The following is a 21,636-nucleotide window of genomic DNA, read 5'->3' as shown; positions in this document are numbered from 1 at the left end:
GCCTGTAACTCTTATTGAAACCATTCTCTATTGTCATAAAAATCCATTTGTTTCATTTATTCCCCCCTCTCAATACATGATGATTTTTCACCAAGTGGACAGTCATAAAGGAGACTAGAACACACCAATTCCTTCCCTTGAAAAAAAACCATCTTATTGTCTAAAACACTTTGACAAAGACCCACAAATCTTCACCTACTTTTTTTACTTCAATGTCTCATGCCTGAAGAGTTTCACATATGATGCAGATGGCAAGCAATTAACATATTAGCATATTGAAACTACGCATGCAGATTACATTCAATCTTCTCAAATATTATTTTGAGTGTTGAGGGACAACTTTCAGGGGGAGAAATGCTGCAAATATGCATTTCAAATTTTCAGATATTGACTTCTGTCACCGTTTAGATTTTATGTAAACTGGTTTGAACTTTTGATTCAAAGCTTCCCCTGGCCTGTGCACTTTGCCTCCCTATTCACAATTTGCTCCTCGCTGCATATACTGTGAAGTGACAGTAATTTCCATCCATTTGCAGATCTCACTGTTTTCTACATATTGGCCAGTGCATGAACTACAATCTCTTCCTTAAACAATCCCCATTCATTAAAACTCAAGTAATTAATACTTTGTTTCTAAATCAGAGAGCCTACCATACCTCTCACTCAAGCAGACTTTTTCTATCAGTTTCAAACTAGTTTTCCAAGCAACCTTGTCCTTAATTTAGATCACAAGTGTGATATACTTGGCTACCATATAGATGTGAAATCTTGATTGCACTATTGGTACAGAATCATAGGTAACTTTCCATTACAGACTCATGCCTGAGCAACAGCTCCAACTCTATCTTGGGCATGTTGGACATTGAAGTCACCTTGCTCAGCCAGATTTGCAATCTCATCACTTTGGGATGCACCAGAGAGAAAAGATTGGTAAATAAACTTCTATCATTAAATCATGGGAAGGGCAATTACCTCGGTGCAAGGATAATAACACACACATTACGTTTCAGCCATGACATTGAAAACAAAACACAGCCAACAAGCCCAAATGATAAAATAGCTTTATTATGGACAGGATGACAATATATTTGTAGAGGCTGACAGACTTTACTCATGAAAAAAAAACACTTTGTAGTAGATAAGAAATCCAGCTGAGTAGAGTCTTCTCTCTGAAAATCATTTAATTATTTTTCCTGCAATTGTGAGCAGTGCACCCAGGTGGGGACATTGTGTTTTAGGTGGAGTGGGGATTGTGAAATTCTGTCACCATATACATGAACAATATTAAAAAGGCTGGCCAGTGAATTTAATTAATAATTGGATATGGGTATTTACATAAGGAAGGAATGAGAAATATCTTTGAAAGACCAGCCAAAAATTAAAAACAAAATCCAGTTTGACTTTTCAGACCATGTTCACAATGCCAATAAAAGGAAGGAGAGACAGTTATCAAAGGGAATCAATTACAATGAAGAACCCATGGGTTCCCAATGAAAAACATCAGTATACCTTGAATTTGATTGGGTGAACATTTGATGCTACTCATATCACACATTACCATAAAGTTTACTTAAGACAGTGGATTTAATAACAGAAGTTAGATACTCAAAATCCATTGTTTTAAAATGTTGGGTCATTGTTATAAAGTCAATTACTGTTTCGTTGCAATTTCACAGTTAGCAGTGACAGATCAGAAGCCTCAACGAAACTTACACACTGCAAATGTATTAATTTCTGAAAGATGGGTTTTTTATTACCAATAAATCTATCAGACACTTTTCATTTCAGAAAAGAGATGGGTACATCATAGAATAACAATCAGCTTTTTACAAGAAAATTAGCTTTTAGTAAAACTCAAATAACCATGATGCTTAGAAACCTCTTCTATACAGTTCCACCTAAACATGATCACTCTTAAAAAAAAATTAGGTAGATATAGAAAACGTGCCCCATACACATACCAAACTCTCTCACTCACCTCATTAGCATCTCTACTTTCAAATACAAACCACTGTCAGTATTAAAGATGATCCATTTTGAGATACTTTATATGTACATGAATTAATTTCAAAAAATCTTATTTCCCCTCTGAAATAGTGGGCTACTGAACCAGGAAATGGGAGATTTTAGCAAGCTAACTTTAAAGTAGGATTCCCAATTTGAAAAACAAACAGGTGCACATTTTGGTCAATATTCAATGATTAAACTCATTTTTTGCTCGAGAGAGTAAGGAACTGGCTATTTGAATTAAAACCAGTTTTAATCTCCATGCAAATTAATCTTGCTGTAAAATTAACTTGGTCTTATGCCCAGCAATCTTCAATTGCATCTGACACACCACTGAAAACAGATGGCATGTCTCTTGAAAATTCGATCAGTAAAATCTCTTAACAAAATAGTGCAGCACTATATTCAATTCACCATACCACCACCCATTGTGTACTTACCAGTCCAAGGAAGTGTTAATGTCGAGGTCTATTACAAAAATACCCAAAAATAAAATACCCCAACACTATAATACCATTAAACACTGCCATGTTTACAATATGTAGTCGTCAGGCTATCTGAAATTAAAACGCATTTTGTGAGAGCACTAGACATTCAAATACCCAATATTAAAGAATTAAAGTTTCTTTTTAAAGGCAAAAGTCTACCATTGTGTTTTAAAAGAATGCATACCTGTTTATAGTTGTATTTAAAAACGTCAGTGTTTATATAAGTGCTAAACAATACTTTGAATGCATATTTATACACAATTCTGAATGAAGTGTTGATTAAATTTACTGACAATCCAAATTTACCTTAAAAACTTTTAAAACTGTTTTTAAGAAGAAACATGTTCACGGATCACACTGCTGGCACAAGTCTAATACAATCAGGCAGCTAGAACAATAATCGACTACAGATATTATATCCCATATGTAAACATTCAGCTTTTATTGTACAATTGTTTAAGAGGTCTTCTTTTGTTTAGCAAATGTTTGGCATCTTGTCTTCAAAAATACTCTAATGTTGGACTTTCTACATCTCCCTTTAACCTGGAGTTGCTGCACTGGCTGCAGCTTGGCTGTACATTCTATAACATTCCATGTTACCTCAAACAATTTAGCTGTCCAGCACAGAGAACAGACTTTGCCTTTCTTACAGATGTTGCCAGATGTATTTTTATTTCTCTAAAAACAGGAAATATACCCCATCCCTACTTTATCCAGGCCTGCCTGGATAAACAGGGCAGCCCCAGATTACAGAAATTAACTTAAGAAGAACTGAACAGCAAATCCCTCAGACCTTAGCATAGTTGGACTCAGAGCAGCCTGAACAAACCAGGTGAAAAAAAAAACTTGCAGAAAATACAAGTGTTTCAGAACTCTAGACTCTGCAACCCAAGTGTCAGGATTGCTAGGCAGTAAAGGATATCCCTATGTCTGGCAGTGTCATAGACACTAATTGATAATAGAGGGTCTGAAATAGTCATACAGAAAACTGTCATACAAATACTTTAGCCAATGCATCGGCCCCAGCACTGGCAATGTAACATTTGGAAGGATGAAATGCCACATCATGGATGGATTCATCGAACTTTTTACGATGTGCAGTGAATTCCTGAATACATGTCTTGGTCTCGAGACTCCACAAACGAATGGAAGAGTCATGACCTTGGTGTGGGGAGGGGAGAAAGAAGAAAATGGAGAGTTTAAAAATAATTAATATTTATCAGAAAGGTTTCAAAAGTCAGAATTTTCTACTTGGTCAGCCATACAGCGAGATTCACCGCTGTGCCTATAGTCTCTGACCCAATCTAGCAGGAATTCAACAAATGCAAATCTCAACATATCAAATATGAACCACCCTCACCCTATTTTCCCAATCTAAAGAACCTAGGTACAGAGCCAAGACCAAATACCAGTGTTCAGGAGTACTGCTGAAGTTTAGCTGGCTAAAACCAGCAGAACACATTGGTTACCATCCCAATATTTATCCAATTTGATTCTTTAAAGTATTGTTTTAATGGTAAGAATGGGAGAAAGTGAAGACTGCTGGAGAGTGCAGTGCTGGAAAAGCATAGCAGGTCAGGCAGCATCAGGAGCAGGAGAGTTGACATTTTGAGCATAACCTCTTCATTAGGGAATGCGATAGGTCGGAGGAGGGTGGAGCAGATAGCTGGGAAGAAAAATGGACAGGTAGGATAGGTCAAGAGGGAGGTGCCAAGTTGGAAGGTTGGATCTGGGATAAGGTGGGGAGAGGGGAAATGAGGAAACTGGTGAAATTCACATTGGTTCCATGTGGTTGGAAGGTCCCAAGGCAGAAGATTAGGCGTTCTTCCTCCAGGCGCCAGCTGGTAAAGGTTTGACGATGGAGGCAGCCCAGGACCTGCATGTCTTTGGGGGAGTGGGAGGGGGAGTTAAAGAGTTCTCCAGACGTTGGGTGGCAATCCAACCTCTACCTCAGCCAGGCCACACTACAGCCTGTCTTTCAAAGGCATAGGATTTAAAACCCAGAATGTTGCCACCTTCATACCTGTGCCTGAATTACATTCTCGAAAATTAAGCTTGGGCCTATCTGTCCACTGACTACTTAATGACCAATTAAAGGCCAATTCACTTTGCTAGGGAGGAATAGATATCCAGGTATCAAGCTAAGACAACCCCAAAGATTCCTCTCTACCTCTTTCCAAAGAAAGTACTCACTACTTAATGAATAGTATCTGATCAGAAACAAATCTGAGCTGTTGCTAGGCTGACAACTTTCTTACCAGAAGATACAGGCAAGTGATCATCTCTCACAGGTTTGTCCAAGAGGGCACCAATGAGCCAGAATGTGGCCCAATGAGGAACTCTATCTGGTACACAACCAGGATTCCAAATACAAGTGGAAAGTTCTGCAAGGAACTACTCCTCCAACCAGAGACCATTTCACTCCCTCCTTTACTGCTGGTAGGAACAGAAATGCTCTCTAATTTGAGGAACTATTAGTGTGAATGTCACTCCTTCCATTTAATCCAAAGCTCAGACAGAGGGAATGATTACAGGAAACTGCAAAGGACATGATGCCTGTTGGGCTGATGGCATTAGTTGTTGGGTGTGGGAGTTGGCATCAACTCAGCAAGTGAACTGGCAGTCCAATCAGGAAGCAGGTTGGGGTGGAATTGACTTGCCAATCAAGTCAGAGAAAAAGGCTCCAGTTGAAGGAACAAATCAGGGGAAAACGAAACTCACTCTAATAAGTAGCACCACCGTGCCCCCTAAGCAAGCAAGGGGAGGGGATGGGGGGAGGGAAGGGGGAGGCGAGTGAGGAGAGGGGGCAAAGGGGGGAGTGTGGGTTGGAGGGGAGAGATAGCGTGAATGTGTGCAGAGGAGAGAAGACAGCACGAGTGAGGTGTGGGATGGTGAAGAGAGAGCAGAGTGTGAGCCGGGGTGGAAGGAGAGAGAAGAATGTGCAGGGGTGGGGAAGTGTGAGTGAAATGGGTAGAGAGCGTGCGAAAGTGGGGTGGGCAGAGAGCATGTGCAAACAAGGTGGGGAGGGAGAGAGAGCAAGAGCAAGGGGGAGAGACAGAGGAGGTTTCAAGCGGCACAGCACAGGCAGGAGTGGACAGAACAATACAAATAGAGTGGACTAATAAGTGAGGAAGTAAAATATTGAGGTAAAGGGGCTATGAGAGTTTGAGTGAATCAGGTAGTGTGTGGATGTGTAGGAGAGTGAGGGTGTGTGTATGAATGAGAGAAGGAGATTTTGTGCAAGGGTGCAGGAAGGAGTATGTGAAAGGGGTTTTGTATGCAATGGAGCCTGTTTATCTGTGCGCATTTGTTTGGAGGTGATATGTGGAGAGGGATGGATGCAGATGAGTAAGAAATTAAATGTTTGTGAAGCGAACAAGGGAAAATGACGAATTGAGGCAAATTAGTATAGTGTGATGATTGTGTTGGAAAAATTGTGACGAAAGATTGATAAATCCCTGCCAGGTGATTTCTAACATCCAGTGTTGAAAGAGTAGAGGTGGCAATAGTGAATGGATTACTGATCATCTTCCAAAATTCTACCAATGCTGGAATGGTTCCTGCAGATTGGGATGTAGCAAGTATAACTTCACTATTTAAGCTTGGAGGAAGACAGAAAATAGGGAATTACGGACCTGTTTGTCTTACATCAATAGTATGCAAAATGCTAGAATCTATTGTGAAGGATGTGATGAATGAACACTTAGATAACAATGATCTGATTGGGCATAGTCAGCATTGACTTATGAATTGGATAGGAGGTAATGTACTAACATGGATTAGGGTTGGCTAAAAACAGAGTAGGAATAAATAGGTAATTTTTGTTTTGTTGCTATGACTAGTGGAATACGGCAAAGATCAGTACTTGGGCCCCAGCTGTTCACTATATTAATGATTTGGACATGGAGTCCAAATGCACTACTTCCAAGTTTGTAGGTGGCAACAAAGCTAGGTGGGAATGTGTATTGTGAGGACGATGAAAGTGGCTTCATGAGGATTTAGATGGGCTTAAATGAATGGGCAAGAACACGGCAGTCAGAATATAACAATGGAAAATTACGAGGTTACCCATATGAGGTAGCAGGAACTGAAGTGTAGACTATTTGGTAAATTGTAAGAGGTTAGGAATTATAGATGCACAAAGGAACCTGGGAATCCTTGTCAATAAATTAATGAAGGCTAACATGCTGGTACTGCAAACTACTAGAAAGGCTAATCAGATATTTGTCTTTACAGCAAGACAACTGAAGTGCATAAGTAGTGAAGTCTTGCTTCAGTTAGAAAGCACCTAGAGTTTGTGCAGTTTTGGACTCATTATCTCAGGAAAGATATTATTAAAATGGAGTGCAGTGAAGGTCACCAGATACGTTCGCGGGATGACAGGATGGTCTCACAGAAAGGGAATAAGCAAAATGGACTTGTATTCTCTGGAGTTTCAAAGAATGAGAGGCAATATTATTGAAATCTACAGGATACTGAAAGGATAGATGCAGCAAAATGTTTCCTTTGATTGGGGAATCTAGAATCCAGGACATAATTTCAAACCAAGTGAAAAGCCACTTCAGACCAAGATGAGATTGTTTTCTTGCCCAGAGGAGTTGCGAATGTTTGGAAATTGCCACTCCCATGGACTATGGAAACTTATTAACTCAATAAGTTTAAGGAAGGGATTTACAGATTTCATAAATACAAATTACATAAAGAGATTTGGAAATAATATGGGAAATTGGATTCAAGTGGATTATTGTATTGAATGGTGGAGATGAATGGCCTATCCATGCTATGTTCTTATGAGCTATAAGGGGAGGCTGAATAGGTTCCCCTTTTTTCCCTGTAGCATCAGAGGCTGAGGGGTGACCTGATAGGAGTGTATAAAATCATGAGGGGCATGGATACGGTAAATAGACAAGATCTTTTCCCTGAGATGGGTGAGTCCAGAACTAAAGGGCATAGGTTTACGGTGAGGGGGAAAGATTTAAAAGGGACCTAAGCGGCAACTTTTTCACACAGAAGGTGGTGTCTGTATGGAACGAGCTGCCAAAGAAAGTGGTGGAAGCTGGTAAACTTAAAAGGCATCTGGATGGAAAGGAATAGGAGGGTTTTCGAGGCATATGGGCCAAGTGCTGACAAATGGGACTAGACTAATTTAGAATAGGATATCCGACTGGCATGGACGAGTTGGACCGAAGGGTCTGTTTCTGTGCGGTACATCTCAATGACTCTATGACATTATCCAAACTAATGTATTTTAAGTAGATACTTACTGCCAGACATCAGATACAAGCCGTTTGGATCTACAGCTAAACTTGTGACTGCATCCAAATGGGCAACCATCGAATGAAGAATTTTTCCTGGAAATAAAAAAATCAGTGTATTAGAGTGGTATGACAGGAGTTAGTGAAGAAATAAGACTATTTAACCCATTGAACCTACAGACCTTTTATATAGCTGCAGCTGTTTATTGTAAGCCTCCATCTTTTAAAATTCTAATAGCACAGTGAAGATTTGAATACATAATTTAGGCTAACAATTCACTGCAATAAATAGCTAATGACTCTACACTTTTACAAGTGTCAATTTTAGGGCATCATGTTAAAGCAAGATTTCATCTCCTGATTTGACGGGTGTAAGCATTTCTGTGTGAGTATTCAGAGAAGCAGGCTGCTCTCCCTGAATGCTGGGGAAAAAAAACATTCTCCCTCAGCCACAACTATTGCAGCAATGCCCACAGTACAGAGGAGATGGTGCTAGATGTCTGGAAATACATAGACGTGGATAAATCCCCAGGACCTGATCAGGTGAACACTAGAACTCTGTGAGAAGCTAGGGAAGTGATCACTGGGCCCCTTGCTCAGATATTTGTATCATCGATAGTCACAGGTGAGGTGCCAGAGGACTGGAGGTTGGCTAACATGGTAGCACTGTTTAAGAAAGGTGGTAAGGACACGCCAGGGAACTATGGACCGGTAGGCCTGACATCAGTGGACAAGTTGTTGGAGGGAATCCTGAGGGACAGGATTCACACGTATTTGGAAAGGCAAGGACTGATTAGGGATAGTCAGTATGGCCTTGTGCATGGGGAATCATGTCTCACAAACTTGGTTGAGATTTTTGAAGTAGTAAAGAGATTGATGAGGGCAGAGCGGTAGATGTGATCTATATGGACGTCATTAAGACGTTCGACAAAGTTCCTCAAGGGAGACTGGTTAGCAAGGTTAGATCTCACAGAATACAGGGAGAACTAGCCATTTGGATACAGAACTGGCTCAAAGGTAGAAGACAGAGGGTGGTGGTGGAGGGTTGCTTTACAGACTGGACACCTGTGACCAGTGGAGTGCCACAAGGATTGGTGCTGGGTCCACTACTTTTCGTCATTTATATAAATGATTTGGACATGAACATAGAAAGTATAGTGAGTAAGTTTGCAGATAACACCAAATTTGGAGGTGAAATCGACAGCAAAGAAGGTTACCTCAGAGTACAATGGGATTTTAATCAGATGGGCAAATGGGCTAAGGAGTAGCAGATAAAGTTGAACTTAAATAAATGTGAGGTGCTGCATTTTGGAAAAGCAAATCAGAGCAGGATTTATACACTTAATATAAGGTCCTGGGGAGTGTTGCTGAACAAAGAGATCTTGGAGTGCAGGTTCATAGTTCCTTGAAACTGGAGTCACAGGTAGATAGGATAGTGAAGATGGTGTTTGGTATGCTTTCCTTTATTTGTCAGAGCGTTGAGTACAGGAGTTGGGAGGTCATGTGGCAGCTGTACAGGACATTGGTTAGGCAACTTTTGGAATATCGTGTGCAATCCTGCTCTCCTTCCCATTGGAAGAATGTTGCGAAACTTGAAAAGGTTCAGGAAAGATTTACAAGGATGTTGCCAGGGTTGGAGGATTTGAGCTACAGGGAGGAGGCTGAATAGGCTGGGGCTGTTTTCCCTGGAGTGTCGGAGGCTGAGAGGTGACCTTACAGAGATTTATAAAACTATGAGGGGCATGGATAGGATAAATAGACAAAGTATTTTCCCTGGGATGGGGGGTGTCCAGATCTAGAGGGCATAGGTTAGGGTGAGACGGGAAATATTTAAAAGGGACCTAAGACGCAACTTTTTCACACAGAGGGTGGTATGTGTATGGAATGAGCTGCCAGAGGAAGTGGAAGAGGCTGGTACAACTACGGCATTTAAAAGGCATCTGGATGGGCGTATGAATAGGAAGGGTTTAGAAGAATATGGGACAAGTGCTGGCAAATGGGACCAGATTAGGTTAGGATATCTGGTCGGCATGGGCGAGTTGGACCCATGGGTCTGTTTCCTTGCTATACATCTCTGTGACTCTATGTAGTTGTTGTCTCAGGGATATTGAGAAATATAAAATAGTTCCTATATTTAATTCACTTTATAGGGAGCTGATTTCAAAAGTAATCCATTCAGCCATTTGCCTTAAAATTTTGAGAAGTCCAGAAAAGTTTCATCTAATTCATTCATCAGATATGTAGCTCCCTTGCAAGATCGGGTTTGGGGAGAGATTTCAAAGAGGAGTCTTGAATCCCGTGTTCAGTCACACAATCTGATCGGAGCTCTTTAGTGATGCAGTGTGGGAGAGGTCTCTGGAGACAGATCCAAGACACTAACTCTCCCAATAAAGTACATGATATTTATACATGTTGCACTACAATGTTTACATACAACATTGATATCAGTGCTTGCCAAGTACCTTCTGATTATTATGCTCCTTCCCAGACATTTGCCAGTCTCATTGTGCTTTGTGGATGCTGTGTATTAGCTTGTGAAGCTGCAATTATTTATTTTCCCAAGGTCATTTATGACTAAGTAATGTTTTGCAATTGTTCCCTTACAATGCTTTGTTGCTTTGTATTCTTTCACGAGGTTACCTGTTTACACCATTTGCCCTTCAATACCTCGTGCTGGCAGGATAGGGATAGGGCTTTTTCTATTATCTAGACCCATTTGTTTAAAGGACTTAGCTAAATTCCTTAATATTAGTTTGTTAGTTGCACTTATAATTTCAGTATACCTACTTGTATAATATGTTATGGCAATTACTTAAAAAGTCTTCAACTATGGTGGGATCAGACTTTCCCTTCTATACTTTACTAAGTAAAAAACTTGTTGGTATTAGGTGCATATCTAGGTTTTTTTCACAGGCACTCCAAATCAAGATGGTCTCTATGCCTGGAGCCATTGCCTACAGGAAATTATTTAAATTCCCTGATGTTCAACACACTAAAGTCAAAACTATTATTGTATGAATATTTGCGTGTACATGTACATAAAACTACCTAAAAAGTCGCAACTTTTAGTCCTTACTAAACAACAAGTTTTGAATTAGCTTGTTGAAAGGCCTCCATCCGAGCTTCCCTTATCAAAAATGTCTGATGTCTACATTCCTTCGTTCTTTTCCACTTTCTATGAGGCACTTCCTTGTCTTATCTGGTTGCCATGTACATGAAAGCCACGGTTCAGACTGTGGAAACTGCTGTGTTCAACTCACAATTCTCTTCAGCCATCTTATGTTAGCTAAAACCACAGTCAGCCATTTTGTGTTACCTTCAGCTTTGGGCAGCTCTAACAGTCAGCATTCTTTGCTCTTTCCTAATGCAAGAGCGTAATTCTTAGCTAGCTAACTCCTTAAAGTTCTGCAGTCTTTGTTGTTTAGATACAATCTCAGTGTTGGTTAGTTCCAGAATTTTCATCCAGAATTCAATAAGTAGGAAAGCTAAGCGTATGATGGTATTCCCATGCACCACATGTATAAACAAAACGCTTTCTCTCTACATGTAGCCAAATTCCTTTTAATCAATACTTATTACTCACTTCCATTGTTTTTACTTTAAAAAAGTATTTCGTTTTGAAATATTTTCCTGTGTGCTCTAAGTGTCTGTCACCAGGAATACTCATCATGAAACTGCAATGGGTCACCCACAAAATGCGATTCATTTTTGCAAACCAGAGGTTAATTTTGAATCAACTGATTTTGATCTCGTGTTCCACCTGGACTGTACAAGCAATCAGCTTTTACACAGTTGAATCCTCTCAGCTCTTCTGTGGTCAATAGTTCTCTCAAATATGAACGATAATATAAAAACCATATGAACTGCAAATGTTATAAATCAGAAACTGCTGGAAAAGGTCAGCAGGTCTGGCAGCATCTGTAAGAGAAAGCAGAGTTTGCATTTGAGGTCTAGTGAGGAAGGGTCACTGGACCTGAAAAGTTAACTCCGCTTTCTCTCCACAGGTGCTCCCAGACCTGCTGAGCTTTCCCAGCAATTTCTGTTTATACGAATGATAATATGTTTAAATATCAATTACAAATCTGAATGATGATTTTAAACTTCTGTCCCTGGATATGATAGCATTTACAAAGTTGTGATACTATAGGTTTTGTATCCCTAGAAAATCCAGAATACCGTGTGCCTAACAGATGAACATTGAGGCAGTCAAAAGTCACAGATGCACATAACTGACAGGACATTAATTGGCTTGATATATTAATGTTATCAAGAGTCAACTAATTTGCTGCTCTAACCAATAAACTGATAACTAACTCCACAGATAGCAACCACAACATAGACAGTGTATTTGATATTCAACTGCAGCTGTCTGTTGTAAGTCAATTTCCTTCCATTTCTAATGGTTCTGAAACAGTATGCTCAATGTCCGTTATCGCTGAACATTTTCATAGGTATTGCCCTTGATGAGGCATCAAGTAGGACAAAGTCTTTAAAAAATGGTCTCCACTGGCAACACTCACATCAGCACCAGGCGAAGTAGTAAATGCTGCTCAGCTTGAGGTGGTAGAGGGGATTGCCAATTGCAGGACTTTTCTGCCCTTGGATTCCCCCTCCTGGGTTTACTGTTTTGATTTAAGTTGTCACGAAAGAAACTCCATTTATTTCAGTTGGGAAGGACAAATCAAAGAAATAAATGTTCTTTGGACTGTGCCAACACAACACCTTTCCAAACTAAAAACTTTTTGCCTTCAAGCAGTCAGAACCCGTTTATTCCTGACTAGTCATGCATCTGTCAAGATGCCTCTTAAACGTTGCTATTGCATATGCTTCTCCCACTTTCTTTGGTGGTGCATTTCAGACACTTACCACACTCTATTAAAAAAAACTTGCCCCTCACATCATCTTTAAACTTTCCCCTTTTTACTTTAAACTTATGTCCCCCAGTAAGTGACATTTCTACTCTAGGAAACAAGACTACAGATCTCTCCATTCTATCCACGTCTCTCAATTTTGTAAACTTCTATCAGGTCACCCCTCAGCCTCTGACATTCAAGGGAAAACCAATCAAGTCTGTTCAAGCTCTCCTTACAGCAAATACCCTCCAAACCCAGCAACACCCTAGTAAACCTTTTTGTACACTCTCCAAAGTCTCCACATCCTTCTGGTAGTGTGGTGACCAGAAGGCATTGTCTTCCTATAGTGCAGTGGTTATTACGTTCACCTCACATGCGACAGATTCCCGGTTCAGAAGCAGGGATGTTCCCTTCCAAGGGCGGCACATTGGCTCAGTGGTTAGCACTGCTGCCTCACAGTGCCAGGGACCCCTGTTTGTTCCCGCCTCAGGCAACTGTCTGCGTGGAATTTGCACATTCTTCCCATGTCTGTGTGGGTTTCCTCCAGGTGCTCCAGTTTCCTCCCACAATCCAAAGATGTGCAGGTCAGGTGAATTGGCCATGCTAAATCGTCCATAGTGTTAGGTGCGTTAGTCTGGGGTAAATATAGGGTAGAGAAATGGGTCTGGGTGGGTTACTCTTCAGAGGGTCAGTGTGGACTTATTGGAGCGAAGGGTCTGTTTCCATACTGCAAGGAATCTAATCTACTCTATAAGAACTATACATAATATTCCAAACATGGCCTAACTAAAGTTCTATACAACTGTAACATGATTTGGCAATTTTTATACTCTATGGCTTGACCATGTTACCTGCTTGCTTTGTCATTTTCAGTGAACTGTACACCTGGTGCCTTAGATCCCACTGTATATTAATACTTCTAAGGATTCAGCCATTTAAGATATACTTCCCTCTTGCGTTAGACCTTCCAACACGCATTACCTTACATTTGTCCAGATCAAATTCGATCTGCCATTTCTCCACCAAGTTCCCAGTGTATCTATATCCTTTTGTATCATGTGGCAATCCTCCTCACTATCTACAGCTCCCCCAATCTTTGTGTCATCTGTAAACTTACTAATCAGATCACCTTCATTCTCCTTCAAATCATTTATTTATATTACAAACAACAGGGCTCCCAACACTGGTCCTTGTAGAACACCACTGGCCACAAATCTCCAGTCAGAAAAACACCCTTCCACTCCTACTCTAAGCCTTCTATGACCAAGACAGTTCTGTATTCATCTTACCAGCTCACCACAGATGCCATATGACTTCAGCTTCTATGTAAAGGATGTTGTCAAAGGCCTTGCTAAAGTTTATATTGACAACATCCACCATCCTGCCCTCATCAATCAGCTTTGTCATTTCATTAAAAATCTCAATCAAGTTTGAGGCACACAAAGCCATGCTAATAAGTCCATATTTTTCCAAATGCGAGTAAATCCTATCCATAAACATTTTCTTATAATTTCCCTACCACTGACATAAAGCTCACTGGCCTGTAATTTCCCAGATTATCCTTGTCACCCATCTTAAACAAAGGAACAATGTGAGCTATTCTCCAGTCCTCTGGGATCTCTCTTGTGACTAAAGAGGACACAAAGATTTCGTACAAGTCCCCAGCAATTTCGTCCCGCAGTATTCTGGGAGAGATCCCATGTTGTCCTGGGAACTTGTTTACCTTAGTGGTTTTCAAAACACCCTTTCTTAAAGTATCGACATCCCCAAGAATATCAACATTCCCTCCTCTAGACTCACCATCTACAGAGTCCTTCTCCTTTGTATGCACTGATGCAACGTTTACGTTAGATATGCTGCCCAAAATCTACATTCTCCAGCTCCTGTTTCAATATTGTGGTAGTTAGCCTTCCCCCAGTTTAGTACTTTTAGAACTACTCTTATTCTTATCCGTAAGTAACTTAAAACTTATGGAAATATGGTCACTATTCTCAAAATGCTCCTCCACTGAAACTGCCATCACCTGACTGGGCTCATTCCGCAATATCGGGTCTAGTGCAGCCCCTTTCTTAGTTGGACTGTTTAGATATTGCTTCAAAAAAACCCTCGAGGATGCATCTAACAAATTCCGCCCCCATCCAAGCCCTCAGCACAAAGGGAGCCCCAATCAACACAGGGGAAGTTAAAATCACCCACCGTAATGACTGCTTTTTTAAAAATCTTTTTCCATAATCTGTCCACATATCTGTTCCTCAATCTCCTGCTAACTGTCAGGAGGCCTGTACTACAACCCCAAAGTGATTGCACTCTTCATATTTCTCAACTCTACTCATACGGTTTCGCTGGATGAGCCTTCCAAAGTGTCCTCCTCAGTACAGCTGTGATATTCTCCCTAATCAGTAACACCATTTCCCATCTCTTTTACATCTCTCTCGATCTTGCCTGAAACATCTAAATTCCACAAAATTAAGATGCCAGTCTCGTCCCTCTCTCAACCAAATGACTTTGAAAGCTGGGATTACACTGGGAATATTCATATCTATAGAGTCTTCAGCATTAAGTCTACTTGTTTATTCAAAGAGTTTTCTTTGTAAGAAACATTTCTGAAAGCTTTTCTCTCTTGTTACACTTAACCTTGTGGAAAAGCACCTCCTTAAATGACACTTGTGAGATCAATAACATACCTATGTAAAGAGCTGAAGCGCACAAGGTAAATTTTGAAGAAAAAGAACAAATAAGAGTGGAATGGAGTGGTGGAAAAGGTGATTGAAGTCTCTACTGTTAATGGTATGCTTAACACAGGAGACAAACTCTGGATAATTCAAAAGATGCAAGTTTCAACAAACAACATCACTATACAGAGAAGAAATAAATATTTTCCTACCTGTATTATTGTCAAAAAATTTTATGTGTCGGTCCTCATGGGCTGTGATAGTAACAGGAAGTGTAGGATGACTAATGACCTTATTAATCTGACATGTAGAAGAAGCTGAATAGGCAAATAAAGGGAAGCTTATTAAGAAATTGTGACATTGAAATAAGAACCTAGATAATCATTTGTTCATTCTAAATTTAAAAGTCATAAAATGAAAACATTTCTATTACTTCGTACACAGAAGTTCGCTAACATGATCTGTTACTCCTCATTGGGGTGGCACTCTGGAAATCAAGGTCTGCTTTCCTAGAGTTGTCACAAAAGTTAAGATTTTTAAGAAGTTCATAGAATTCCCCAATTTGTCTCTTTTAGACCTTGACAGAAAGGATGGACCAGGTTTCTATATTTAACAAGAATTATTATTTATTACAAATAAATAGACTCGAGCTACAGGTAAACATCTTGAACTGTTAGCATATACCTCTACATTAAAACTCAATCATTTTTAAACTCCCTGCTCTACACACATACGGACAGACACAGACAGGGGGGAAAAAGAAAAGTGTAACTGGTTCTTATTTATAAAGGCCTTTGACATCATTTAATAGAGTCAGACTAAAGCAACTGTAACGGGGAAATAAACTGGCTATCAGGCTTGAGAATGCTTCTAATTGCAGAGCAAAAACAGTTCCTTTTCATCCAGGGATCCTATAGTTTCTGCAAAAACATTCACACCTCAAAGTTGTTCAGCTAACTGAGAGTCAATCACACAACAATTGGCAGGCAGGAAGCCTTTGTCACCAACAACTGGTCTCTAGTCCAGAGCCATTCTTTGTTAGCTGAAGTTTCACGTACATACTCCTTGGCTTCAGCTTGTCTACAAACCAGGCTTCTACTACTGCTTAAACAGGCAGTTGTGCAAAAAACACTTACAATGCATGTCATGTTATTTGCTTTTTAAATGCAGCAATCTTTTAACAATCTTGGGTTTTTAAACCAGTTCTTTTCCTGCTTCATTCCATAATCAAAAATATGATGATAGGATCTTTCCATGAATGTGACTGTAACATAATCAAAGATAACTTAAGAATTAGTCTACCATTGATGGAGCTCACTATAAAACTAAATGTCTTGCCAAGAGTAGAAATTGCAGGACAAATGGAGCTATTTTGAAGGATTATTTGGATGTGACCAAAGGATTCATGACTTCTGACATAAGCAACTTCTTCAGCTGTTCATGGTACGTGAGCTAAATACTAAGCATCAATAGGCTTTCAAATGTGGAGTACCACGTCTAGTCCAATCTCACCGTCTCCAAACCGTCCCCAGGAGGTAAAGCCTGTTTGACCTCATCCACAGATCGTAATTATGGACTTCTGCATTTCAAGTGTCTTTTCTAAATGTGGAACGAGAGCTGGAGTAGGGACATTTTTCCATTTCAAGACTCAGTTCAAATACAACACAGCGAAACGACCTCTTCATTCCCTAACGTGCGCTCGAGTTATCCAGAATGTCTCCCAATGCGCCAATATGCAAGCATTTTTGATTAGACTGTAAATTTCAAGGAGACAGGATGGAACTATGTAAAAAGATCACTGACTGGGATAGTGTAGACAGAAACTTAAGAGTTTCTGGCTAATTTTAATTCCTATTTATAACATCCTAGAGTTGTACAGCACAGAAACTGATCCTTCAGTCCAACTCGTCCACGTTGACCAGATATCCCATTTACCAGCATTTGGCCAATATCCCTTGGCCAATATCCCTATTCATGTACCCATCCAGGTGCGTTTTAAATGTTGTATTGTACCACCCGTCATCACCTCCTCTGGCACCTTGTTCCATATATAGTCATAGAGATGTACAGTATGGAAACAGACCCCTCGGTCCAACCCATCCATGCTGACCAGATATCCCAACCCAATCTAGTCCCGCCCACCAGCACCCGGCCCATATCCCTCCAAACCCTTCCTATTCATATACCCATCCAAATGCCTCTTAATGTTGCAATTGTACCAGCCTCCACCACATCCTCTGGCCGCTCATTCCATACGCGTACCACCCTCTGCGTAAAAAGGTTGCCCCTTAGGTCTCTTTTATATCTTTCCCCTCTCACCCTAAACCTATGCCCTCTAGTTCTGGACTCCCCGGCCCCAAGGAAAAGACTTTGCCTATTTATCCTATCCATGCCCCTCATAATTTTGTAAACCTCTATAAGGTCACCCCTCAGCTTCCGATGCTCCAGGGGAAACAGCCCCAGCCTGTTGCCCGATCATTGGGAAAATATTAAATTAAAGTATAATCTGATTAAATTGCAGTGGGTTTGCAGATTTGTTTCCAGTCATTGAGAGGTCTAGAAGGAGAGTCATGGATACAGATTGTGTGCAAGATTTGCTTTCCCAAAATGCAGCACCTCGCATTTATCTAAATTAAACTCCATCTGCCACTTCTCAGCCCATTGGCCCATCTGGTCCAGATCCTGTTGTAATCTGAGGTAACCCGCTTCGCTGTCCACTACACCTCCAATATATGCACTACCCTCTGCGTGAAAAGGTTGCCCTCAGGTCCCTCTCACCTTAAACCTATGCGCCCTCTAGCTTTTGATTCCCCCACCCTGGGGAACAAACCTTGCCTATTTACCCTGTCCATGCCGCTTGTGATTTTATAAATTGCTATAAGGTCACCCGTCAGCCTCTGACACTCGAGGGAAAACAGCCACAAGTCTATTCAGCCTCTCCCTACAGTTCAAACCCTCCAACCCTGGCAATATTCTGAAAAATGTTTTTTGCACCTTTTTAGGTTTAACATGATCTTTCCGGTAACAGGGAGGCCAGAATTGAACACAGTAATCCAAAAGTGTTCTAACCAATATCCTGTACAGCTTCAAAATGACATTCCAACTCCTGTACTCAATGCACTGACCAATAAAGGCAAGGGTACCAAATGCCTGTCTATCCATGACTCCACTTTGAAGGAACTAACAACCTATACCCCAAGGTCGTTTTGTTCAGCAACACTCCTCAAGGTCCTACCATTAAGTGCATAAGTCCCACCCTTGTTTGCCTTACCAAAATGCCACACCTTACATTTATCTCAAACTCCATCTGCCACTCCTCAACCCATCAGCTCATCTGATCAAGGTCCCTTTGTACTCTGAGATAACCTCCTTCATTGTCCACCATATCACCAATTTTGGTGAAGTGCGTGAGTCAGTCAGGTCAGTCTTCCTTCACAGGAGACACTGTTATCCTCACAGAGTACAGTGGTTCGATGGCAGTTTACCAGCACCTCCTGAAGGAGCAATTAGGGACAAGGCATTGACACCCATGTCCCTTGAAGCACTGCAAAATACCTGTCCTTGCCTGAGGTGCCCAGCTTCCAGCAACAGATCATCTTAACAGTAATAGGAGTTCAAACCCTGGGCAAACTCTGCAACCTCATCCCCTTTCACCCAGCCTCAGACATCTCTCTTGGAACTTGTGTAGAAGGAATAGACGCTATCTCCCCTACTATACTCCTCAACGTTAAAGCCAACAGATTATAGTACACAATTTCACACTCACCGATGGCACATTCAGACAAGGAATGCAATCTGGTAAAGAATTATTTCTGCTGTCTGGTTTTAAACAGACAGCACAATATCAGAGCCCAGCTTTCTCCAGAATTTTTTTTATCTCATTACCCAGAGCTGGACATGTGCAAGAGAAAGACAGTTCCTGCATATTTACACAATGGATACATTTATATGAATGGGTACAGTTACCTAGATGTAAACCGTGACAGTCAATAGAAGACCCCCTTATTTTCACACGTGAGAGAGACCCTGCATATCAGAGTTATTCACATGCCATACAGAGTACAAACAGTGCTGAGGGAGCTGGCACTGCCGGAGGATCTGTGCGGATGGAGTGGGCACTGTTGAATTTAAGTTATACTTACTTCCTGTGATTGCTAAACAGATTAGATTCCCCACAGTGTGGTATCAGGCCATTCAGCCCAACTAGTCCACACCGACCCCCCGAAGAGTAACCCACCCAGACCCATTTCCCTCTGACTAATGCACCTAACACTATGGCCAATTTAGCATGACCAATTCAGGGAGGAAACCGGAGCACCCAGAGGAAACCCATGCAGACACGGGGAGAACGTGCAAACTCCACACAGTTATCGCCCGAGGCTGTAATCGAACCTGGGACCCTGGTGTTGTGAGGCAGCAGGACTAACCACTGAGCCACCGTGTTGCCCGATCATTGGGAAAATATTAAATTAAAGTATAATCTGATTAAATTGCAGTGGGTTTGCAGATTTGTTTCCAGTCATTGAGAGGTCTAGAAGGAGAGTCATGGATACAGATTGTGTGCAAGATTTACAACAAAGAACAAGAGGAAATTTATTCAATGAGGAAGAAACATTCTCATGAATGGTCATGGGACTTGAAAAGTTAACTCTTTTCTCTCCACAGATGCTGCCAGACCTGCTGAGTTTGTCTAGCAATTTCTGTTTTCAGTTGAGGAAGACTGTGGACATTTGGGAGACCCTTTGTTGAAGTTGACATCATTGGAACTGATGCAATGGAGATGGAGGAACTGGGAGAATGGAAGAGTCTACAGGAAGCAGGGTGTGACATTGGATAATCAAGGTAAATGTGGGAGTTAGAGGACTTGTAGTTGATATTGGTGGCCAGTCTATCCCCAGGGAGGAGTCACACATGAACCAAGTGAAGCTAAGAGTGGGGTGGAAACTGTAAGTGAAATTGATGATTTTTTTTCCAATTTCGGATGAAAGGGGGAAACTGCACCAATTGGTGTACTGAAGGAGGAGTTGTGAATGGGGGCTGGAGTAGGACTGAAACAAGGAATGTTCCACATACCACACAAAGAAACAGGCATAATAGGGCCCATGGGGGTACCCATGGCCATCCCTATGCCCTGAAGAAAGTGGGAGGAGTTAAAGGAGTTGTTGTTCAAATTGAGGCCAGGTGGAGGAGGGTGTTGGTGGATAGATAGTTCAAGCCCTTTTTTCCCTAGAAAGCAGCATGGGACCCCTGAAACCATTCTGATGGGGATGTACGTGTAAAGGGATTGCATGTCCAAGGTAAAGAGGAGGCAGCTAAGGCCCACAAACTGAAAATTCTGAAACTAATGAAATGTGTCAGAAGAATCACTGCTGTAAGCGGGAAGGGATAGAGAAAGGGAGTACACAACGTCTCCCTTGTCCTTAAGGAAAAAGTGAGGTCTGCAGATGCTGGAGATCAGAGCCGGAGATGTGTTGCTGGAAAAGCGCAGCAGGTCAGGCAGCATCCAGGGAACAGGAGAATCGACGTTTCGGGCATAAGCCCTTCTTCAGGATTCCTGAAGAAGGGCTTATGCCCGAAACGTCGATTCTCCTGTTCCCTGGATGCTGCCTGACCTGCTGCGCTTTTCCAGCAACACATCTCCGGCTCCCTTGTCCTTACCCAACTCCCTTCTCTAGCATATTTGCCAATATTTTCCTAGCTACAGTCAGTTCTGAAGAAGAGCCACTGAAGCAGAAACATTAACTCTGCTTTCTCTACCACAGATATTGCCTGAACTGCTGAGTTTTTCCCAGCAATTCCTGATTTTGTTTCTGATTTCCAGCATGTACTGTTCTTTGGTTCTTTTCCCCCCCCCTAGTTTTACATTCCATTTCCCCAATAAACACAACATCCTTTTTGGTTTCCTATTTATTTGCTGCACCAACATTTTGTGATTTATACTAGAACACCCAGATACCATTTTACAGCACAGTTTGGCAGTATCATTGTTTTAATAAAATGCTTTCCTATTCTTCCTGTCAGAATGGACAAGTTCATATTTTCCCACATTATACTCAACCTGCCAAATACTTTCCCATTCACTATCTATTTTGCTTATTCCAAAAAAACATACCATCAGTATTGGATTCAAAGGTGAGGATTCGCTGACATGTCTCCATGTCAAATATGCTTGTCTGCCCATTCACAAAAGAGGATACCAAATGAGAAGGATCACTGCAGACTATGTCAACAGAGGTAGGGATTCCAGATTCTGTAGAAGGAAAATAAAATCATTTACATTGCACAAAAATAATTAACACCTTTCACCTGCAAATACAAATCTGTGTTTACATTTGTTAAAATATACCGAGAAAAGAAATCC

The 21,636-nt window shown here is 41.0% G+C and overlaps 1 protein-coding gene across 2 annotated transcripts in view; it reads right to left on the bottom strand.

Annotated features, from left to right (window-relative positions):
* Positions 1 to 1,047: 1,047 nt before the first annotated feature.
* Positions 1,048 to 21,636, bottom strand: part of LOC122542680 (striatin-like) — a 139,617-nt gene continuing 119,028 nt past the window's right edge. For both annotated transcript variants that reach the window (XM_043680661.1, XM_043680668.1), the window contains 4 exons: positions 21,388 to 21,525; positions 15,488 to 15,592; positions 7,760 to 7,846; positions 1,048 to 3,656 (listed from right to left, as the gene is read on the bottom strand). In XM_043680661.1, coding sequence (XP_043536596.1) covers positions 3,487 to 3,656; positions 7,760 to 7,846; positions 15,488 to 15,592; positions 21,388 to 21,525 — 500 coding nt within the window. In that variant the 3' untranslated portion in view covers positions 1,048 to 3,486. The remainder of the gene's footprint in view (positions 3,657 to 7,759; positions 7,847 to 15,487; positions 15,593 to 21,387; positions 21,526 to 21,636) is intronic.

The sequence above is a fragment of the Chiloscyllium plagiosum genome, chromosome 3 (assembly GCF_004010195.1).
Source record: "Chiloscyllium plagiosum isolate BGI_BamShark_2017 chromosome 3, ASM401019v2, whole genome shotgun sequence".
In the NCBI taxonomy this organism is placed as follows: domain Eukaryota; kingdom Metazoa; phylum Chordata; class Chondrichthyes; order Orectolobiformes; family Hemiscylliidae; genus Chiloscyllium; species Chiloscyllium plagiosum.
The sequence above is the reverse complement of the archived record's forward strand: the minus strand, read 5'-3'. Positions and strand labels throughout refer to the sequence as shown.